General features: G+C 43.8%; 1 protein-coding gene across 9 annotated transcripts in view; it reads right to left on the reverse strand.

Moving 5' to 3' along the window:
• Positions 1-3,259: 3,259 nt before the first annotated feature.
• DENND5B (DENN domain containing 5B) overlaps positions 3,260-20,816 on the reverse strand; it is a 96,675-nt gene continuing 79,118 nt past the window's right edge. For all 9 annotated transcript variants that reach the window (XM_083699859.1, XM_083699856.1, XM_083699857.1 and 6 more), the window contains 9 exons: positions 18,740-18,868; positions 17,344-17,465; positions 15,136-15,281; positions 13,461-13,579; positions 12,862-13,049; positions 12,639-12,721; positions 10,967-11,093; positions 9,641-9,815; positions 3,260-7,904 (listed from right to left, as the gene is read on the reverse strand). In XM_083699859.1, the coding sequence (XP_083555985.1) occupies positions 7,721-7,904; positions 9,641-9,815; positions 10,967-11,093; positions 12,639-12,721; positions 12,862-13,049; positions 13,461-13,579; positions 15,136-15,281; positions 17,344-17,465; positions 18,740-18,868 (1,273 nt within the window). In that variant the 3' untranslated portion in view covers positions 3,260-7,720. The remainder of the gene's footprint in view (positions 7,905-9,640; positions 9,816-10,966; positions 11,094-12,638; positions 12,722-12,861; positions 13,050-13,460; positions 13,580-15,135; positions 15,282-17,343; positions 17,466-18,739; positions 18,869-20,816) is intronic.

Here is a 20,816-nt window from a genome sequence, read left to right on the forward strand (position 1 = left end):
CATACTCTCGCTGCCCATTCAGGATTTTCTTCGGTTAAAAGGACATAAATCTATGAATAAAGAGCAATGAATGAATGAGCTCGCTTCCCTTTCTGAGCCCATTTTCTATTCTTCATGCACAAATGAGAGGCTTCGAGGTTTGGAATGTGAGAGCACCAACGCTTCCTGTGTAGGATTTCCTCCCGGATACACACCGGCCATCACTGATTCTCCTGTAGCCTCCCATTCAGTCAATGATGAGGTCCATTTTGCCTTCGTTTCATGTCACAGGCTCCCAGCCTTCTCACTTAGGTGTGGCGTGGCGGCTAAAGTGTTGGGACCTGAGATTCCAGGTTCGGATCCCGGCTCAGCCCGCTGGAGCTCGCTGGATGAAATTGGGATAAGTCAATCCCTCGGACCAGCCTACTGCATAGGGGACAAGGGGCAGACCATGTGTCATCTTGAGCTCCTTGGAGCAAAGGCAGGATGCAAATGTAATAAAATACATAATTGTGCATGTAGGCAAGTAGTGTTGGAGCACAGATTTTGGATATCTAATCAATAGCTGCCAGTCTGTGACATCGGTCACCCAGTCCTGATTCACTGTCTCTTAATTGTAATATCAAGGAGAAACCATTTCTAAATGTGTTAAAGGTCTAGCTAGCTAGCTAGTTCAAGTCTCCTGTCTACTAGCATCATACAGTCGCTTCACCTGTTCTGCAGCAGGTACATTTGTGAAACATGTTTGCCAAACAGGAGTTTAAAAGCCCCTTGGGGCACAAAGAACTACCTGCCCAGTCTGGCCATCAAAAGCGTCGCACATGGACTTCTAATTCTACCAAAACTATCTAGGACTGAAGTCATACCAAATAAACTGAGATGGTTGATGCTTTATCATCACTTGTGCTTCTAAAGTGTGCGTTTCCTTTAACAACTCAGTTGGTTAGAGGGTGGTGCTGATAATGCCAACGTATTGAGTTCAATCCTTGTATGGGACAGCTGCATACTTCTGCATTGCAGGGGATTGGACTAGATGATCCTCAGGGGTCCATTTCCAACAACAATTAAATCTTTCCAACAAGTATTTTCCTGTCCACTACCAAGAATTGCTGTTGTGTTTCGGTGGTGGAAGAAGTCAACCTGGTTAGTTTATCACAGCCATCATGTTAAGTAAGTGGGTGGGGAAAGTGTGATTACTTTGGAAGGCAAGGACAAGGAGACTTGTGGGCAAGAGGTAAGGAGTAAATCCCAATGAATGCAGTATACTTCTGAGTAGACGTAAAGGATTGCAGTCTCTCACATTTCCAAACGTGCCCACTGGTCCAAAAAGGTTGGCAGTCCCTGACAGACAGGTTTGGAATGCATGCTAGTTACAGAAAACTACGGTATTATTGTAACTATAACATGGATAAGTGGGGTTTACATAAACTGTGAACATTAACTGCAGAGATTTTCCTGTTGGCTTTTATTCTGGGACATGGCGTTCAGCCTAGTTAAATTATGTTTAAAAAAATGAAATTTGAGCAGAAAAAGCAAATTTAATGCAACCATTAAAATCTAAACGCCACTTTTTAAAGGCAATTGCACTTTAGTAGGTAGCAGACCAATTCCACAAGCATCATCAGCTTAATGGAAAATTTGACAATAGTAAGACTGTGTTTAAATATTAGGCAGTCTTTTGGTCAATCAACCAGTCAAATATTACAAGAGTGCCAACCCTAAAGACTTGCAAATAAAATTCAAAGTGAGAAGTAATAGCAAAGCTAAGGTACAAGACGCCTTTTGTTCAGCTGGTATTACTTCTGCAACGTTTTCCACTTTGGTCTGGTGCAGACTACTTCACAAAAGTAGTAATTGGTAACAACACAACCAAACTTGCACTATGTCAATTAACAACAGTAATGGGAAGGAAATTACTGTCTCTATTCATGCCCAAATGGATTGTCTGCATTTGCCATTTTAAACCCCCACCAGCGGCGTAGCGTGGGTTGTCAGCACCCGGGGCAAGGCAGGTAATTTGCGCCCCCTAACCCGGGGCAAGGCAAGTAACTTGCGCCCCCTACCCCCTAACCATGGTCATTAATACTGACGGCTCTACTCTGGGGCAAACTCCGTGGTGACTACTGCCCTCCGTGGTGTTGTTTTTGCAATTAAAGGACCCCTGCCTCAAATAAAGCATCTTGGGGATTGGGGACTGTGATTTGCCAAGGGAGCTGGGAATTGCAGTTCAGTGGCGGGTCAGGGGGAGAGGGTCCCTTCCGCGTCTGGGTGTCGCGGGCCCCTTTGCGCCAAGACGCGCGTCTTTGGGCGTCGCGGCGCAGCCTTCTCGGTCTCCCTCCCCGGCCCGGCTAGCCCCAACGCGGCTTCTTTCTGGCGCGGGGAGGGGGCGCCTCTGGGGCCAGTGCGTCGGCCGGCCTCCGGCGCGGGGGGGTGGGCCCCGTCGGGGCGGGTGGGCGGTCTTGGCGCGCAGGCACTAGAGCGCAGGTGGCTCCGGCTGGGCGCTTTATTCGCCGCCGGTGGCGCGTTTGGCGGGCTGCGCGCATCCAGACAGCGACCCGAGCCTGGGCGGCGTGGCGCTTGGCGCCAGAGCCTCCGCCCGCAGCGCCCCGTCGGGAGACCCGGCCGGAAGGAGCCTCGAGCCGGCTGTCGGACGCGGCTGAAGCAGCCAGGGCGGCATGGCAGGCAGCGGCTTCTCGGCGACTCCGGAGGCAGCAAGCGCGCCCCCCCCCAGAAGTTGCGCCCGGTGCGGCCGGCCCCCCTTGCACCCCCCACGCTACGCCACTGACCCCCACCCCACCCTCTAAATATACCTGCCTATTGTTTCATATGCTGGCATCTTCCACTTTGTGTACATGACAAAGCCAGCGTAGATGTCGCTGTGACAGGACTGCAAAGATGCTAGGAATATGGACTTGGGAGAACACATCTTTGAGACTCTGGACAGTAGAAAATGAACTTAATGGGCCTAAACGAGAAAAACAAATATTGACAACACACCCCAATCCCTAAAAATAGTGTTGATGCTATAGCTCCACAGTTCAGCCTATTAAATTCTACAAAGTTTTTTTTAATTTTATTGGCCTTAATTAAAATAAAATATAATAATAATAATAATAATAATAATAATAATAATAATAATAATAATTTCCATAGCATCCTATACCCGCAGGTCTCAAGGTGGTTCACAAGATAAAATTACAATATAAAAACACAAAATACATAATCAATATATAAACGGAAACAGCCAAACAACCCCCCCAATGAAGCATCACATGACACATTGTTGTTCTCAGTTTTATTTGTAAATACCGTTGCAAGAAAAGCTGCATTTAATAGTAATCCAAACCCTGGAAAAAAAACACCCACGTCAGTTTGTGATATGTATGCTAAAGTGCTTGAAATAACAATACTTTTACTGATATTCACTTCCTGAACATTATCCAGTCCTGATTAATTTATGAATAACGTGAAGATAAAACAGCAACATATTCTGAAGATATTTAAGGGTGGGGGCGGAAGAAGTTCTTTAATAAACTCTGTCAGGTATATTTATACATTTCAAGTGTAACATACGACGACGTTTCCTTGTGAGAAATGCACCTTCACTTGATTGGGAAGAGGAAAATCAATGTTAATTATGAAACTGCACCACCTCTTAAAACTTGCTCTAAACAGAAAAAGCTGCTAACAGCCCCATCCCAAACATCTTTACTCAGAGATCAATCCCAGTTAAAAAATAATGGCATTTACCTCCAAGTAAATGGGCTGCTAAAGTGTTAATTAGAAAGATGAAGTGGTGGGGTTTCCTCTGCTCTGAGACAACCAAGTTCTGGTTTGCCTCAAAGACCCATAAACTGTGTTACATTATTGATCTACTTTGCAATTCTACTTCATAGCTTCAAATGTTCTTACTATGTTAGCTTAGCAATGCTATAAAGAACGTACAGTGCTTTGAGAGCCGCTGTTCTTCAACACAGAATGTTTACTTGGTAAGTTACCAGAAAGCCTTAGTTGCCTTAAAAAGTTGGGTTTCTCAAAATCAACAAAAGCTCATTAATACTGATGTTTAAAAGGTACATTAAATTCCAGAGAACCACGACTACTAAAGTCTTCCTCACTCTTTTAAAGAAACTGGAACAGTTTCTGAAAACTGCAAGAGGGGTGGGGAACCTGTTTCAAGTGATCAAAATTGTTTCTTAAACAAGAAAAAGTTGCACACAACAGGAATAAAACAAATGTAACGGAAGAACTGCACTCCTGAAGATGTCAAATAGAATTAATCTACCAGAGATCAATCTCATGCTTCAGAAATACCTTAAGGTTGTTATAATACTACACATTTATACAGTGCTTTATTGCCTAAAAGGAAACTCGACACCCAGAGTGTCCCTTTCACACCAGTTCCCATGAAATGCTTTACAGAAATAAATTATATTGTGAAGCAAGACGTCCAGAGCCACATGTTAGAGGGGGATAGAAACCCGCTGTGAATTTCAGGCAAAAAAACCTTTTATCGGGTGTCTCTCTTTATCTGCATCAATGGTTATTTTCCCCATGTCATGAAATAAATGTCAAAGCAGAAAGGGGATAGTACAGAAAACCAGTAGATGCAGGGGGAGATAGTAGTCAGTTAAAGGAATCCAGGTCTCCAATTTGACTCAGATTCTTCTGGAATGAATGCAGCCATCCAAGTAACGCATTGCTTTTCATTTACTGTCATTTAGTAAAACAAGACGTGGGACTTCTTCCACGACAGGGGCCAGTTTTGAGACATGTAAAAGCAAAGCACATTGATATCTGGACAATTCCTTTATTCTCCTGTTCGGTTCTGTACCAGATCCTCATTTTTCTTAGCTCAGTCTTCTTAGCTCTAGTACAAAGGAATTTTTCAGAAATATCAAGAGGCAAAATATAGATAAAACTACAAACAATCCACCATTTGTTTCTTGAGAAAAACAGCAGTGAAGGCCAAATTGTATTGGCTATCTGGAAATTACAGGAAAACGAGGAAGGATCAAATATATCTAGTAACTGTACATACTTGGATTTTCAATGCAATAACCATTTCTCTTCTAACTAGAGCAGAGTAAATGAAAAGGAATGAAAGATCAAATAACTTATCCAGTTTTTAATGGGGTTGCATGTTATTCCACAAAACAGCTCTGGAAATATTTAAAATCATGTCCGAGATTGCAGGAACATGTCTTCCATCAACATCGGACTGGGGTTACTTGGTGAGGTAAATACATGGCTGGGGTAAAAAGGAAGCTGGTTTTGCTTGAGAAGGATTATCTGGAAATTTCTCCCCACCCCCAAATATGTGCTCTGAAATTTTGGTGAATATTTTCAAATGCATTCATGTTTCATAGTCATGTTGCCAGGGCAAATTTCATGCATTGGGATTCATGTGCTATTTCAGCAAAAGTTGTGGCCAAAGGTGCCACCTAATTTTTCAAAAGAGCAGAGGTATTGGTGAAATATCTTGATGCGTGCAAGCCACTTGTTGGCTCAGAATCTTCTTATGGTTTATGGTTAACATTCCCAGCTTTCTGCTCTTTTTTTGGATAACAAATTCACAGGTAAAGGGCCTTTGGAGGTCCCAGATATCATTACCAGAAAAAGGGTGGAAAGACACATTGCACATCAAAATACAGGGTTCTCAAAGTCAGGGCTGCTGCTGAAGTACAAATGGGCAGCAGTTCTTCCATCCACCATGTTCTCCCACAAATCCCTTCCCTGCCATTTTTCCTCGATTTGTGTGCAGGATGCAAGTTTCTAATAGAAGCAACTCTCTGCCATTTCTCCCTTGCAAATGCCCCTCTCCCTCTGCCACTTTGCACACTGATGGCAAACCCCAGCGTTGGGAGCCCTGTGTTTGTCACTGAACATACTGTCTCACCCTTAACAGCATGCCCTAAGAGAATTCCCTGTTAGCGTACTACTTAGGAAGATATCTGTTAAATGAAATAAATAGAGGCTTTGCACACTATTCTCTTGGCTGGTTTCTTTCCCAAAAACAGTGCATTTTGCTTTCTGGGTTTTCCACTTGCTTCAGCCTTAAGGGGCCCTCTCTCTTGGACTCTCTCAGTTGAGGGTGGGGGAATAGAATATTATACAATACATCTGCTATCTGTGCTGCCTCACTATCCAGTACTAATTTTTGCAGAATATTACTTAAATTGGTCTGCTTAAAGCAACTTGTTTTGCTTCTCAAAATATTGCATCTATCCACTTGTCAGGATAGCCTCTAGATTTGGGTATCTGTTGCCTCTGCACAAAACCAAGGGATGCCTTACATTACGAGGTGCGCAAACCGCTGTTCCAGTGGGATGCTTTCACATGCCACTGTGGCATCATAGCAATGCTGAGTTCACACCGGAGGAGCCGACATGCAGCTACTTCCCTGTGCCACCATTGCTCCCAGGTAGGGCTACGCTGGTACCATTGCCAAGCCCTCCCATGCAGCTACTGGCTTCCTCTGTTACCCGAGTGCCATGGAAAGGAGAAATGCTGAAGTAGCTACCGGACCACTAAGGCAATGTAAGCATCATCCCTTAGGGGAGCCTTTACCTAACTGCATGGGAGGTTATTTCTACATGGCTACTCCACACATCCTGGTTGTCTTGCCTAGAGCACCTTGCTATATACGGACCCTTTCTGTTTACATGGGAAGAGTTGTAGCATTAAAAGGTTATAAGCAGCCTCCCATTGGAGTAAGACAGTTGCAGGGCAGGGAGGCTGCTGACATTTTAAACCTTCCAAAACAATCATGCAGAAAATGTTTGTGATAAGAGAATGCCTTCCTCTCCCCTTTCAAATATGTCTCCTGAAGCAGGCGTTGCAACAGAACTCCAAACTCCAAATGGGGAGTGAGGGGAAAGGAGAGAGAGAGAGAGGGAGAGAGAGAGAGAGGGAGAGAGAGAGCTGAAAGGCCAGTTAACCACTCAACGCTCTAGTACAGCTTTTCTCCTCTTTTTGTAATCCAGTGGATCCCTGTTCAAAGCTCAAGAACTTCTCATGTCCAGTGTGAAGACTTTCCTTTGCACCACTTGCACTGACTGACGAAAGTCAGGGAGGGGATCCAGAATCCTATGATTCACAGCTTATTGGATACACACAAACAAAGGTTTGGATCTAAACGGAATAACGAGACCCCCCGACACATACAGGGAACAGAGCAAACAATATACATTCACAAGAAGAATACAGCAGTGGCTACCCCAGAGAGTCTTCAGTTGTTCCTCTGCAATATGCAAAAAAGCCCCCCGCACTACGTTTGTACAATATTTACAGATGGAGTGGCTTTTTCCCATACTTGCAAGAAATGCTTCCCTCCTTCACCCAACCCTATAAAGTTGTTTTAGGCTACATTTCCTTCCCTCCCCCAACCCCAAAAACACTGATTCTAAGAAAAGTTCCATATTGGTAATATTTATGAAGTAAGGTAGCCTATTTACACACATTGAACACACGAAAATACTCTATTTTATACTAAACCTCTGGTTTGAAAACTACAATACTGCAGCGTAGCTTGTTTGCGGCTTTGGGGCAGACCAGTAAGGAAACTACACAAGCAAAGAATCTGCCCACAACCCCTACTCTCACCTATCAACAAGCTGTTTTTTGAAACACACAGTGGGGCAATACCAGCAGCATTTGCATTTTAACAGATCCATCCTCTCCCAAATTCAACATTTGCCTGGGAGAAGAGAGAGGCAGAGCGGGTCTGCAAAGCCATATACTACACATCCACCCCTTTGACGAGTGACCCTTCCAAGACAATGCTGAAGTCCTGCAAAGTCTGTAGGACTCTGATGAGAGAATTCACCATCATGCGGTCACGCAGGAGAGCGTTCTCTTCGTACATCCGAGTGATGGCTGGGCACTCCGCCAGTAAGGGAATCCACTGCGGGATGAAGTGATCCCTGCAGAAGAAATTGTATCATCAACCAATTTATGGTACATCCATATACTTTATGCAGACATAACATTTAATTAAGGGTTTCCTTCCTTTCTTCCACTGCAAATCCCTCAACCATTATTACAGATGGGCAGCCAAACAGGGCCCAAAGCCATGGTTTGATGCAGTGCTTCCAACAACCGTTTTCATTAACCATGGTAAGCTTACATCTCCATTGCAAACCACTATTCAGGCACTTTCCCCAACCTCTCAAGTCTTTGTGCAAGGTGAAAAGCAAGCCTTGTTGGTATCTCCCAAAAAGTTTAACTTGAGAAGCCAAAGGATGCTTTCACAGCACACTGGCATATTAAACCAGGGTTACAGCAACCAACACAGATGAGAGCAGCGGTACTTTTAAAGATGCTTTGCTAGGTAATTACTTGCAGAATGTTGGTTTTGTTGGAAGCTACAGGGTAATATCAGTGAATCACAGAATCATGGAATTGTAGAGTTGGAAGGAACCAACCAAAGTTCAATTCCTTACAATGCAGGAATCTTTTTCAAGAAGCATTTAAAATCATTGTATCCTATCCCACTAAGACCGGAAGGCGAAGGTGTGGCCTTTCAGTTGTTGGATTGCAGCTCCCATCAGTCTCAGAACAGCCAGGAATACAGGATTATGGGAGCTGGAGTCCAGAAGCATCTGAAAGGCCACAGGTCCCCCAAACTTGCGCTAAGAGTTCCCAAAAGGAGCACCTGAAAACATCGGGCTAGAAAAGAGATCATGAGGAAAGAAGAGCAGAAAAGCAAAACTGAAAGTAATCATGCAGCAGCTGCTGTTAAGAGCACTTGCACATTTTTTCCAAATCAGAGGATAATATTTGATGTTTGATTCAGCCTCTGAAAATTACATTGAATGTGGCCAAACAATGGATGGGATCTGAAGGGCTCAATTGTTGAGTTGCAGACCCATTTCACTTGCATTATTGTTGCCTCAAAACAGATGGCCTGTTTCAAAAAGAAATCAAATGCCACGGAGAAGCAAGGAACAAGTTATTTGTGTCAGTGTCAGAAAGACTCCTCTCCAAGAAATCAGAGTGTTTAACTGCTGATTCTCCCAGTGTAATGAAACTGTTTGTTGAGGACTCTATCTTGCTCATGCAAAGTGGCTGAAGCTGGCAACAAGAGAGACCAGCATCTTTTGTGAACTGGGTGGGTACCTTTGGATGAATCAGAAGCCCCTGAGACATAGACTGTAAATTGCTCTGTGATTCTTGGATGATAGGCAGTATAAATTTAATAAATAAAATAAAATAATGTGTCTGTTGTACGGACTGATAGAGATGGTTGTCAATTAACATACATTTCCTAATAATCTGTGCACATCATATAAAAGGCAAAATTGCTGAAGATGACAAGCTAGTTTACAGTAAGTGCTATAGCAGCTTCCGGTAGCTGCCAGAAATCTGCTCAAATATCCAGACTAAAGAACTCAAAAGAGATCTAACAAATGTATACAGAGGAGGAGCTTAAAAATAGATTCCAGTCAAAAATATTAGAGGTATTACTGGGAAAATCCTGGCTCCAAAAGCCAGCTTTTAATGATGCCACCGTGATTTTGGGCAAGCCACATTCAGTCTCAGTTGCCCATTTTGAGGGGCTGGAAATGGTCTACATGACCTCAGAGTGTTGCTAAGGAAGAGAACAGCTTTGGAGACTTTTGCATCTTAGAAGACATTTGTGAGCAAATGACATACGTACCGAGTTCCAAGGCAAACAAGAATTTGGAATTTGCCGTCCTTTCCTATGTTCCGTGGTGCCGTATTGATGGCATTTACATAGTGGCAAAATGTTTTGCAGGAGGATTTTTGAAGAAGAACATCCTCTTCATTGTCCCCAAGCTGGTCAGTAGTCTCAAAGTAGGCAACTGCCTTTTCTGAAGGTGGATGATGGGGGGGGGGGGGGGGAGAGAGAGAGAGAGAGAGAGAGAGAGAGAGAGAGAGAGAGAACAAAAGCTCACTGAATGTAAAATGCAAATAATCTCTCAGCCCTTTCAACCTGCCATTTTGTTGAGTGACACCCTTCAGAAGCTAGGATTCACAAGTGCAAATAACACATAGCACTGAAACTATGTAACTAGAGGCAGGGCTGTATTTGTGCTAAAAAAAAAAAGTATTAAACTTTTAAGTACACCCAGCTTGATCCAAAACCTGCACCATGAAAAATAATTCTGAATCAGTTGTGCAAGTTGAGTGTGATTGCACAACTTCTTCAGTAACTAAGCGTTTAGAAGCCACAGATTCATGGCAATTAGGACTTTGAAATTACTATTATATGAGGAACAGTTAAAGTAACCATTTTGTCATTATGCCTGAAGTGATTTCCTGAGTGACAATTTGGCCTAGGCAGTTCCAGAATCACAGCTAATTTATTGCCTCAGAGTGCATTCCTAACACATTAACACACAGTATCCATGAATTCAGAGGTAATGACTGCCTTGAAGGCATTTTGCACATTCTGTTGCTTTACACTGTCTTGCAAGTTAAGGGTCACTTGGCAAATACAGGCCTGTTCAAACAAAGGAAGATATGGACCTGCCTAGAAAAATCCAATTTTCATTGCATATGGAATGTCTTTGTGAATTTCATGGAGTGGCAGCTGTGGTGTGGGAAGTAGCCAAGTCAACGATGTGTGCCATTTCCCTTCCCCATTTAAAATCTTACCAGTGTGGCAAGATACCTGTCCATCAAGAAGCATGACCCACACTATGAAAGCAATGTGAGAATAAGGCAAGAGATGGTATAAGACTTTCCCCCTCTTTCTGAGCTGTTTTTTTACTTTAAAAGCAAAACAAAGTAATTGCCAGTTTGCTAGTCTGTAAGTAGCTCCCCCACTTGTTGACCAAGGTGGACTACTCCACATTGTCCAATGGTCTAACAGTAGGGCTGGCCGAATGGTTCTCTCAGCGAGTAGCCACCAGTTAGAGATGGGCGGCATTCAATTTCACCAGAATGACATGAAGTCCAAACTTGTGGACTTCAGGAAATTGGGCCCATAAACCCTAATTGAACTGAATGTGCCAATTACCTATGAAGTCCCAGATGAAGACATTCTTATGGAAGATGCGAGCAGACTTGAAACCATGGTGGAAGACCTGCTCCAGTGCTGCAACCAGACCATTTTCTCCACATAAGAGAACAGTGAGGCTTCCCCTCTACAGAAAGAGAAATAATGGTTGTGAACACTGGCATACCAACACAAGCTACTTCTGACCCCCCCCCCCCTTAGCTATGGATGCTTTTTAATCAGCTTTCAAGACTTGTTATGATGAGTGCAACTTGGTTTTCCATGTCTGCACCTTAGGCGGAAATGTGATCTGGGTTCAGAGATGGGGAACTTATGAACTGCAAAAGCTGCATTTCATGAGTCAGTTTTGGAGCCAGTAGATACCAGGGTGAGGGAGAGCGTTGTTGCTGATGCAGCTCCCTTTCCGGATACTTGCAAGATTTACTCTGGTGCGCAAGGGCTAAGAAGTTAATGGCAGCCAAGAACAATTGGCATTGCCCCAGATTCTTTATTCCTCATATATACTAATAATAACCTCAGTATTGTGAGTACTGGTCCCTATTTAGCCAAAAATACACCATCCAATCACAGGAGAGAGATGTCAGTGGACTTGGGGGAACCTTGAATTTGCAGAAGTACACAAAAAACACCCCTCTTTACAAAGCATCAGAGGAGGGGTGCTGGGATATCAAATAGCCCAGTAAGGACTGAGTGTGCTCAGTGACCACAAGATGCTAACTGGGTGGGTTTGCTGGGGGCAGATAGAGGGGATGGAATACAGGACTGATCTACACCAAACATTTAAAGTGAATTCAGTACCCATTTAAAGCCCACAACTTCTCCCAAAAAGTGGGGGAAGCTGTAGTCCGTCCCCCCCGAGACCTACAATTTCCAATACTCTTTACAAACTACAGTTCCCAGGATTCCTTGGGGGAAGTCATGGGGTTTTAAAGTGCACTGGATGTGTTTTAAACATGTGGTGTTGATCTGCCCAGAGATATGGAGGAAGGCATGAATGAAAACAGTGAGCAGATGCAATCCACACTTCCAACGTTTTGTTGCAGGAGCTACTTGCATGTTCTTCTAATTGAGAAAGAAGGATCTAGAGTTGGGTAGAGATTTGCTACAGCAGTGAGCTATGGCCAGGTCACTGCCTGTTCATCTCTGTGCTGCAAAAGTTGCTTTATGAAGTCTACATCCCATTTACTCACATGGGAACAAATATCTGAACATCATGTCAAATGCTGGGGTTGTTAAATTCTGCTTTTCCTTTTCTGTAAGCTAGTTGGCCTGTTTTTTAAACTTTGAATGGATTCAGAAATCCTTTGCATCCACTGCAAATATTGTGGGCAAAAACAATGTGGTCCTGAACTGCTTGAAAGACAGATACCATCTTAATTTCATGCTTTCCACCAGGAAACTCTGAACACATTTATAAAAAAAGAGTGGGGTGGTAATGGTAGTTGCTGAATGTCTGCTTCAAGAGCAGGATCACATAACAAACAATGAGCAGCTAGGTGATGAACTCCAAAGCTTGCCACAATGATGAATCTGAATCCAGAAATTTCGTAATGTTATAATTTGATCAAGATCCTGCGCCTCTTCCACATAACCCTCTTGTCACCCCAGCAGCCAGTAGAAGAGGTTTGCTAACATCCCCTTTGCAAATAATTGCAATTGTTTGAGAAGGTACCTCTTTTTCAGGTTTGTGGAAATGCTTCACAATATTGTTCACAGCCTCCCCGATCCCCTCCTGGATCTGTCCTGCATTGGGTTCTGCAGAAAAAAGGAGCGGGGGGGGGGGGGGAGAAAGGAGGGCAGAATTCAGTCTCAAGAGATTCGAAGGTTCAAATGATAAAAGGGAATTGTTAAAAATGTCATCATTGATGGTGTTATCGCAAGAAGTTATGTCTTACTTGTATTTTTCCCGGTGAGAGAAGTGATACTCAATCTCCGAGCTGTCGTTGGGGATTTCTGTTGAGGTGGGGTTCGGCACTGCTTCCCGAGATCCTCATCCGATGCTGTTGAAAGCAACTCTCCTATGAGAATCCTCTCCAGGCTACCATCATCAACACCCTTCCCCAACCATCTTCCACATGGAAACCTAAGGGGTCACAAAATCACAAAATGGAGTTGGAACTGGCTTCAGTGTTCTAGTCAGAAAGGTATAACCACACAAGCTCTAACGTACAGTTAAACCACAAGTTTTGGGATTTCTTGTTGCATCAGTTCATATGAATGGGGTCACTGTAGGGCTAGGGTAATCCCACATTAAAAAAACTTGCGAACTAATTTGCAAGTATGATTAAGACTGCAGTCTTATACCCACTTACCTGGGAGTAAGCCCCATAGAATTCAATGGGACTTACTGTACTTTTGAGTAGACATGTATCCGCAAAGCAGTAAGTGAAAGTGATCGTATTCATATATTTAGCATCTCAACTTTAAATAAGATAGAGGAGTTTAGCCTTGCTTGCCTTTAATATAATGTTTTCCTTCACTCTTCCAGACTTACTTGTAAGTGTGCCCTGTGATTTCATTCCTGACCATGACACAATCCACCAGCCATTTGGCTAACAGTCCTGAGTTGTCATGACCTATCTGAACAGTAGTTAGCTTCCCCAAGTTCTGACACTGAAAAGAGAAAAGGACAAGCTTAATTACTTTTAGTATAAACACAACCAAAATCACCCCATTTTATTTCATTTCTCAAATCAGGCAGCAAAATATGGCAGCCTTTGCTCCCTCTATATTTCAAAGCCCCTGAATGTATATTGCAGATGATCCAAGCATAACTAAATGTTATAATCATACCAAATGTGATCTGGTCCACATATGAATCTTCTTAACTTAAAAGACTGCAATATCAAGCAATGACCTATAAGTGTGTGAATGAACCACTGCTGATCTAACAGCACAGATACAATGCTCATTTCAGCCTTATGTGTGTCAAACACTCTGCTTTGCAATGGAGTCAGTTTATTTATCAAGCATCTAAACCCAAAGACTCTAAAGCAACATACATAATTCTGTCCCCCACTCATTTTATCCTCATAACAACCTTTGTGAGCTAGGTTAGGCTGAGAGATAGTGACTTGGCACAAGATCAAACAGTGTGTTTCATAGCCAAGTAATCATCATCTAATTTGGGGGCCCTACACCCTGCTGCCCTACACACCTCTGGGAAACAAGGACATACCAAAATGAGTTTGATAAATGTGAGCTGAGTCGAGAGGCAACTCACCACATGAGCCATAGCTGCTGTGCTAGATTTCTAGAAGACAGATTGCTGTTGCTTCTCAGGAGGGAGAGGGGAGGCCAGCACGGTACAAATGTAACTGGTGAGGCACTTCTGACCATGGCCAAATGCCATGCACCAAGCAGGGGTCACGCACTATCAGCTGTGATGGGGGGAAAACTCCCTGTACTCTCAGGGAACTCAGCCTCTTTTATTATAAAAATTGGTGCCGCAAGACAATACCAGCCACCATCACAAAACGAAGCTCCGTGTGAGCCCTTCATCATTTCCAGTGTTTATAACTCTCAATGAAAACATAATGGGTCCCCAAAGAATCAGGAGAGAGTGCCATCTTATGAGCAATGCAGAGAAACGGCGATCTCTTCGCCAGTATTATCCTTACCGAGCTTTTAAAAAGGAAAGTGACAAGGAGCTATAAAGCTTCCCTGTTCCCCGAGAGACCAGAATATATTGTGGTTGTCTATCAGAGAGCAAAGCAGGCTCCCTTTTGCAGCAAAAAGCTCCATGCTTTTGCTGGTCATCAAGTTATTTCTGCAGGTTTTTAAAAAGCACCACTGGGTGCTGCTTAAAATTCTACCCGTGTCGCAATTTTAAACCAGGCTTTTCTGACAGCAGCAGCAACCAACATCTGAAAACAGGCAGAAGTGCAGTGCACTAAACCAGGGGTCAGCAACCTTTTTCAGCCATGGAAGCTGGTCCACTGTCCCACAGACTTTGTGGTGGGCCAGACTATTTTTTTTTCGGGGGGGGGGGGAATGAAGCAGTTCCTATGCCCCACAAATAACACAGAGATGCATTTTAAATAAAAGCACACATTCTACTCATGTAAAAACAGGCTGATTCCTGGACCATCTGCGGGCCGGATTGAGAAGGCGATTGGGCTGCATCTGGCCCCCGGGCCTTAGGTTCCTTTCTCCTGCACGAAACTCACCTCAAATGTCATTTCTAAAAGGTTCTTTGGGATCTGCATTATTCCAGTATCTCCCAGTTCTCCCGAAACACAAATCCATGGGTTTGACGTGGTGATTGCATTGCTGAGTTTTTTAATGGGGATTATCACCGTCCTATATGGAATCACTGCAAATAGCAAAGGAAGAACATTTAAAAGGGTGTCTTCATATTATAAATTAAGTTCTGCAGGCCCGCTAGGAACAACACTGTCACTACTAAATATGTAGCAGGATGCATACATCAAGGTGGTTGTTGTTTTTTAAAGAGAATAGTGTCATTTGCAGAGATAGGCTGACTTGGATCTCCAGGTAAATCTCTGGGATTTGCAGTAGATCAGCAGGGATTTCAACTCCCTGTTGTTAAGCAACAACTTTTTAAATGAAAACACATTCCTGGGTTCAGAAGCACTTAGAAGCACCCTGTATCTCTGCTCTCCTTTGTAAGCCAACACTTTGCCCTTGGGCTCCTGCAGATTTAATCCTCTTCCCTTGCTTCTCTCTCTGCAGCTGCTTTTTGCATTTTAAAGGGAAGCCTCCACTGGCGACAATGGAGCCTCCTTTGAAATGCAAACTTTGGCAGGGAGGTGGGGAAGGAGAGAGGAGGAGAAACTTCCACTCCTGGAGGCTGCTCAGGCTTCCCTACAGCTGCTCTTTACATAACAAAGAAGCATACATGTTAATTGCATTCTTGCAATCAGCATCAGTTCTGATTTGAACTTTAGTTACTGTTCAATTTTGGGGGGTGGTTTTAAAATGCAGGGGTCTTCTTTTACAGTATTTTGGGAAAGTGCCAAGTTTTGGTAATAAATAAATAAATAAATAAATATGTGACAAAGTTTTCTGCATGGTTATTTCCCCCTCCCAGGGACAGTCAATAGGTTGTGCTTCTTCCCTTGCTGATTTCAGCATAGAACTAGCTATGTATATGTTCAGCTTTTATCATTCAATAATGCAAGTAGCCACTAGGTGTTGCTATTACTGCACAACCAAAATTAAAAGAGCAAGCAAATTTAGGAATTAGCTGCTATTTTTGGAAGGTAGGGTGGATGTCAGGAGGCAAAAATTCATACTTGCTGTTCTATTTCCATGGACACATTGCCATTATTGTAAAGATGCAAGTTTGGTGCCTCCACCTCTCTGGCAAAATTGAACGAACTGTCATAAAATTGGTGCAGTTTTGAGACGTATATGGCACCTGCCCCCCCCCCCCACATGTGCCTATCAATCTATCCTGCTATCAAACCTGAACTGCCTTTCACTACATTTTTTCCCCTGATGCTCCAATTAGGCAGATGGGTCAAGGGACTGCCATTTAAATTTCTCACAATGCCTCAAATATAGCATCTTTCAAGGGCAGGGGTTGCTAATACTGTCCTCCAGCTAACTGTTTGAATACAAATTCCATCATCCCTGTCCACTAGCCATGCCATTGGGGCTGATGGGAGACATGGTCTAAAAACATCCGGAGTGTCACAAGTTCTCTGCCCCTGATATAAGCCATAATTACAGAATTGATCACTATTATTATTATTATTATTATTATTATTATTATTATTATTATTTCAACTTATACACCGCCCTATACCGGAGGTGTCAGGGCAGTTCACTATGTCAAAGGCAACCAATGCCTCTTTCACTTATATATTGTGTAAACATGCAGGAAAGGCAAACAATATGGGGTCAAAACTTTTCATATATTTCCACGAATAATGTGGGAACAACAGTGGAAGAGGACCTCGAACGGGGATGGAGAACCTGGCTCGCTCCAGATGTTGCTGGACCACAACTCCCATCTTTCCTGACCTTTGGCCACACTGGCTATGCTGATCGGAGTTGAATTCTATCACAATCTGGAGGGCTGTGCACAGTGGCGTAGCGTGGGGGTGCAGGGGGGCCCGGCCGCACCGGGCGCAATATCTGGGGGTTAGGGTTGGGGGCGCAAATCCACGGGTTAGGGGGCGCAAATTACTTGCCTTGCCCCAGGTGCTGACAACCCACGCTCCGCCACTGGCTGTGCATGCAAAGGAGGTGTATGCCTACAGTTTGTGCAAAGAGATAGCAACTTGACACCAGATGGGGAGCAGTGCCGATCGCAATAGCCATGACCTCAGGCTTTGTTAGACGACCACAGTTATTCATTTATCACACAGCAGCAGCTCAAGCTGAGGATGAGATTCCACCCTACTCACCGATGGTGGTGAAGACACTCGTGAAGCAGAAGTAATTCACAGCGTTGAGCGAGAGGAGGTGATAGAGGAACTGTTCCCGCTCCTCTTCGCAGCGCAGAAAGGCATAACGCTTGTACAATTTCCTGCAAGTAACAGGGAAGATGTTTAGATGCCCCTGAGAACAACAGAACTATATTAGGGAAGTGCTGGATGAGAGGAAAAAACTAAAGGCAAAAGTAGATTAATTGTCCTTGCACCATCTAAACAAAACCACCTGTCTATGTTTTTTTCCTTCTTCTGTTAATTCTTAGACATAATGAAAAAATGCAATAGTTCCGGTTTTTATTTCATTTCTTTCATATGCCAGTATAGGAAGCATGCAATAATTTAGGTAAGCTTTGTGGGCTCGTTAGGAAAAAAGCAAATGTTTGCACAGCCAGGGCTGGGCTACTGACCGCTCTAAACCAAGTACTTTTAAGGATGATTCAGTTCTTGAATCTGTCTGTTGATACTAGGTACAGTCTTATTCCTTGTAGCCACCTAACTTGTTTTCAAAAGGGCATTTAAAGTGGTGGGGTGCGGGGTTTGAATTATGTTACAACGCACAGTAGATTGTATGGGAGAAATGGTTTGTCTTTATGCTTCATAAGTGATTTTATTGATTAAACTGCATGTTGTCTAGAGAACTATTAAGGACGATGAGGACAACGACAACAACAAGAGGTTTTTAAGGTACCCTGATCCAAAGCCATACAGTGGTACCTCAGGTTAAGTACTTAATTCGTTCCAGAGGTCCGTTCTTAACCTGAAACTGTTCTTAACCTGAGGTACCACTTTAGCTAATGGGGCCTCCTGCTGCTGCCGCGCCGCCGGAGCACGAAACAGCCATTTGTACCCACATCTGTTAAAATACAGAGTTCTTTGTCTCCCCATAATTGGTTGCTATCCATGTCTAATGGTTCAGGGTGGTGGAGTGACCAAAACATGTTTTGTCACCTTAGTGCCCTCCAGATGTTTCAGACTACAACTCCTATTATGGCTGTGGAATTGAAGACTTGAAAACACATGGAAGACAGCGGGTTGGTCAATGTTGGGCTAGCGTTAAGCATCTAGAGCAGATAATGAGTAACTTTTGGCCCTCTGGGTATTGCTGAACTACAAGTCCCATTGTCACTGGGTATGCTTGCTGGAGCTGTTGATCTAGAACAGGGACGTCCAACTCTCATGAAACCATGCTACCTCAAGCACCCAAAACAGAAGCTTTCAGTACCCAGGTGAAACCAAAGAGCTCTGCAACACATTCCAAAGTGCATTTATCCAGAAGCAAGCCTATATATTGAGTTTAATGTACCCAGAATTTTTTTGCCTCAGATGAGGGCCCTAAAAAGGACTGATCCGTGACAACCACGTTGCTTACTTTGCCAGGGCTTGGTTGGAAAGCAGCTGCTTGAGATGCTGAGACAAAAGTTTCTTTTCAAGGGACAGCCGTATCCAGGCTCGAGCTCGGCCAACATCAGTCTTAATTTCACTCATGTTCTGAATGTGCCTGAAGGAAAATAAAGAAACCCACAAGTTAAAAAGAAAGAAAGAAAGAAAGAAAGAAAGAAAGAAAGAAAGAAAGAAAGAAAGATACTTCTTATATGTTGCACGATTTTCAGCTAAGTAACTGAGACTGGTGTGAGAAGTCTTCAAGCTTGAGAAAGATACTTTCCTTCTTTTTTTGGAACCAAAGTTGGTCAGAGACAGATGCAAAATGATAGTTCAGAGACTGAGCCAATTACCTTCTCCATCCCATAATCATGTGCTAGAATGACCTGCCTGTACACTTACATATTTTCATCTATGTTACTACAGATCAGGTGTTACATGCTTCCTCCCAGTTCTTAGAAAGACTTAATAGGGGAGGAGGTAGCAGATCTCCAAATGAGACTCCTTAGTTGCTGTGCAGGTACCAGGCTGCACCAAGGCCTGCTGGGAATAACTATGTGAGAAGCTTTAGGTTACACAGAAGGAGCCTACGCACCATGGCTGCTCTCTCTGCCATCACTGCCCCAGTTCCAAAAGGGATAAATGCTGGCATGGGTAGGAGCTGTGTTGTTGTTGTTGTTGCTGCTGCTGCTGCAACAGTTAAGAAGAGAAGGCTGCTTATATCACATGCCAGAACTGCAATACGCTACAATATATTTGCACAGCCCCAAACACTGCATTGCTTCCTGCAGCTTTTCAAAAACAAAGTGCCTGCCAGGATTTGCTCCGCATACATCCCTGACCTCAGTTAATAGTTTTGCCTGAGATGACACAAATTTATTGTGGTTCCCAACTCCTCACACAATTAAGACCTAAAGGGAGCCCTTGAAACTCCGGCAGGCTGTTTCAAAGCAGTGAGATAATCCCCTACAGCTCCCTTTGTCCTTTGTTAACAACTCCCACAGCCTCCCCTTCCTTGAGCAGTGACTCACTGCAACCATCCAAATAACTACAAAAGAGCCTTGCTTCTGGCGCTCCCAACACTTGCTGCAAAGCAGCCCCCTCATTTTTTGGCTCAGTCTCTGACGGGCAGCTCTTAGGCTTCCCAGCACAACACAACTGGGCATGTGATCAGAAGTCCTTGAGAAATGCGATGCACAAACATTATTCACCCGCATCGTGCTGAAACATTCAGCTTAGCTATTTAAAGCCTTCTGATAGGGGACTATATCAAAGCAGTTGCCTCCCTGTTCCCATCTTTGATCATGAGCTCCATTTAAAAGCACCAAAACACTACAGGCAGATAAATAATTTCCCTAACCTTGCCAAAGAAAATGGAGGTGGACATTGACGGCTGTTTCCACTCAGACCCAAAGGGTGGAAACTTTGTTCCCAGCATGCTCTCCTCTGCATGCAAAGATATGCTCAGGGAAGCAGATTAGACACAACAGAGGATAACACAAAACTGAAACGTATTACAGCCACCTTATGCTCTGGGGCTGATGGTAACATTCAGACGCTTGGCAAGGATACTTTAAATATTCAGTACAGAGAGACAATGGGTTATCCCAGCAAAGTCATTCTGTTAGCTCAAGGACTTCTGTTTTCAAAGAGGACATTTCTTTTTCTGAAAGACTGAGTAGTTGAGAGCTGTTTCCTAGTTCTGCTGGATCTCTCAGCGGCGTTTGATACCATCGACCATAAAATCCTTCTGGACCGTCTTGAGAGGCTGGGAGCTGGGGGGACTGTCATACAGTGGTTCCGCTCCTTCCTCCTGGGCCGTGTTCAGAAAGTGGTGGTGGGGGATGAGTGTTCAGACCCCTGGGCTCTCACTTGTGGGGTGCCTCAAGGTTCTGTCCTCTCCCCCATGCTTTTCAACATTTACATGCAGCCGCTGGGAGAGATCATCAGGAGGTTTGGGCTGGGTGTTCATCAGTATGCGGATGATACCCAGCTCTACCTCTCTTTTGAATCAGAACCAGTGAAGGCGGTGAAGGTCCTGTGTGAGTGTCTGGAGGCAGTTGGAG

This window comes from Podarcis gaigeae (genome assembly GCF_964106915.1).
Source record: "Podarcis gaigeae genome assembly, chromosome: 10".
In the NCBI taxonomy this organism is placed as follows: domain Eukaryota; kingdom Metazoa; phylum Chordata; class Lepidosauria; order Squamata; family Lacertidae; genus Podarcis; species Podarcis gaigeae.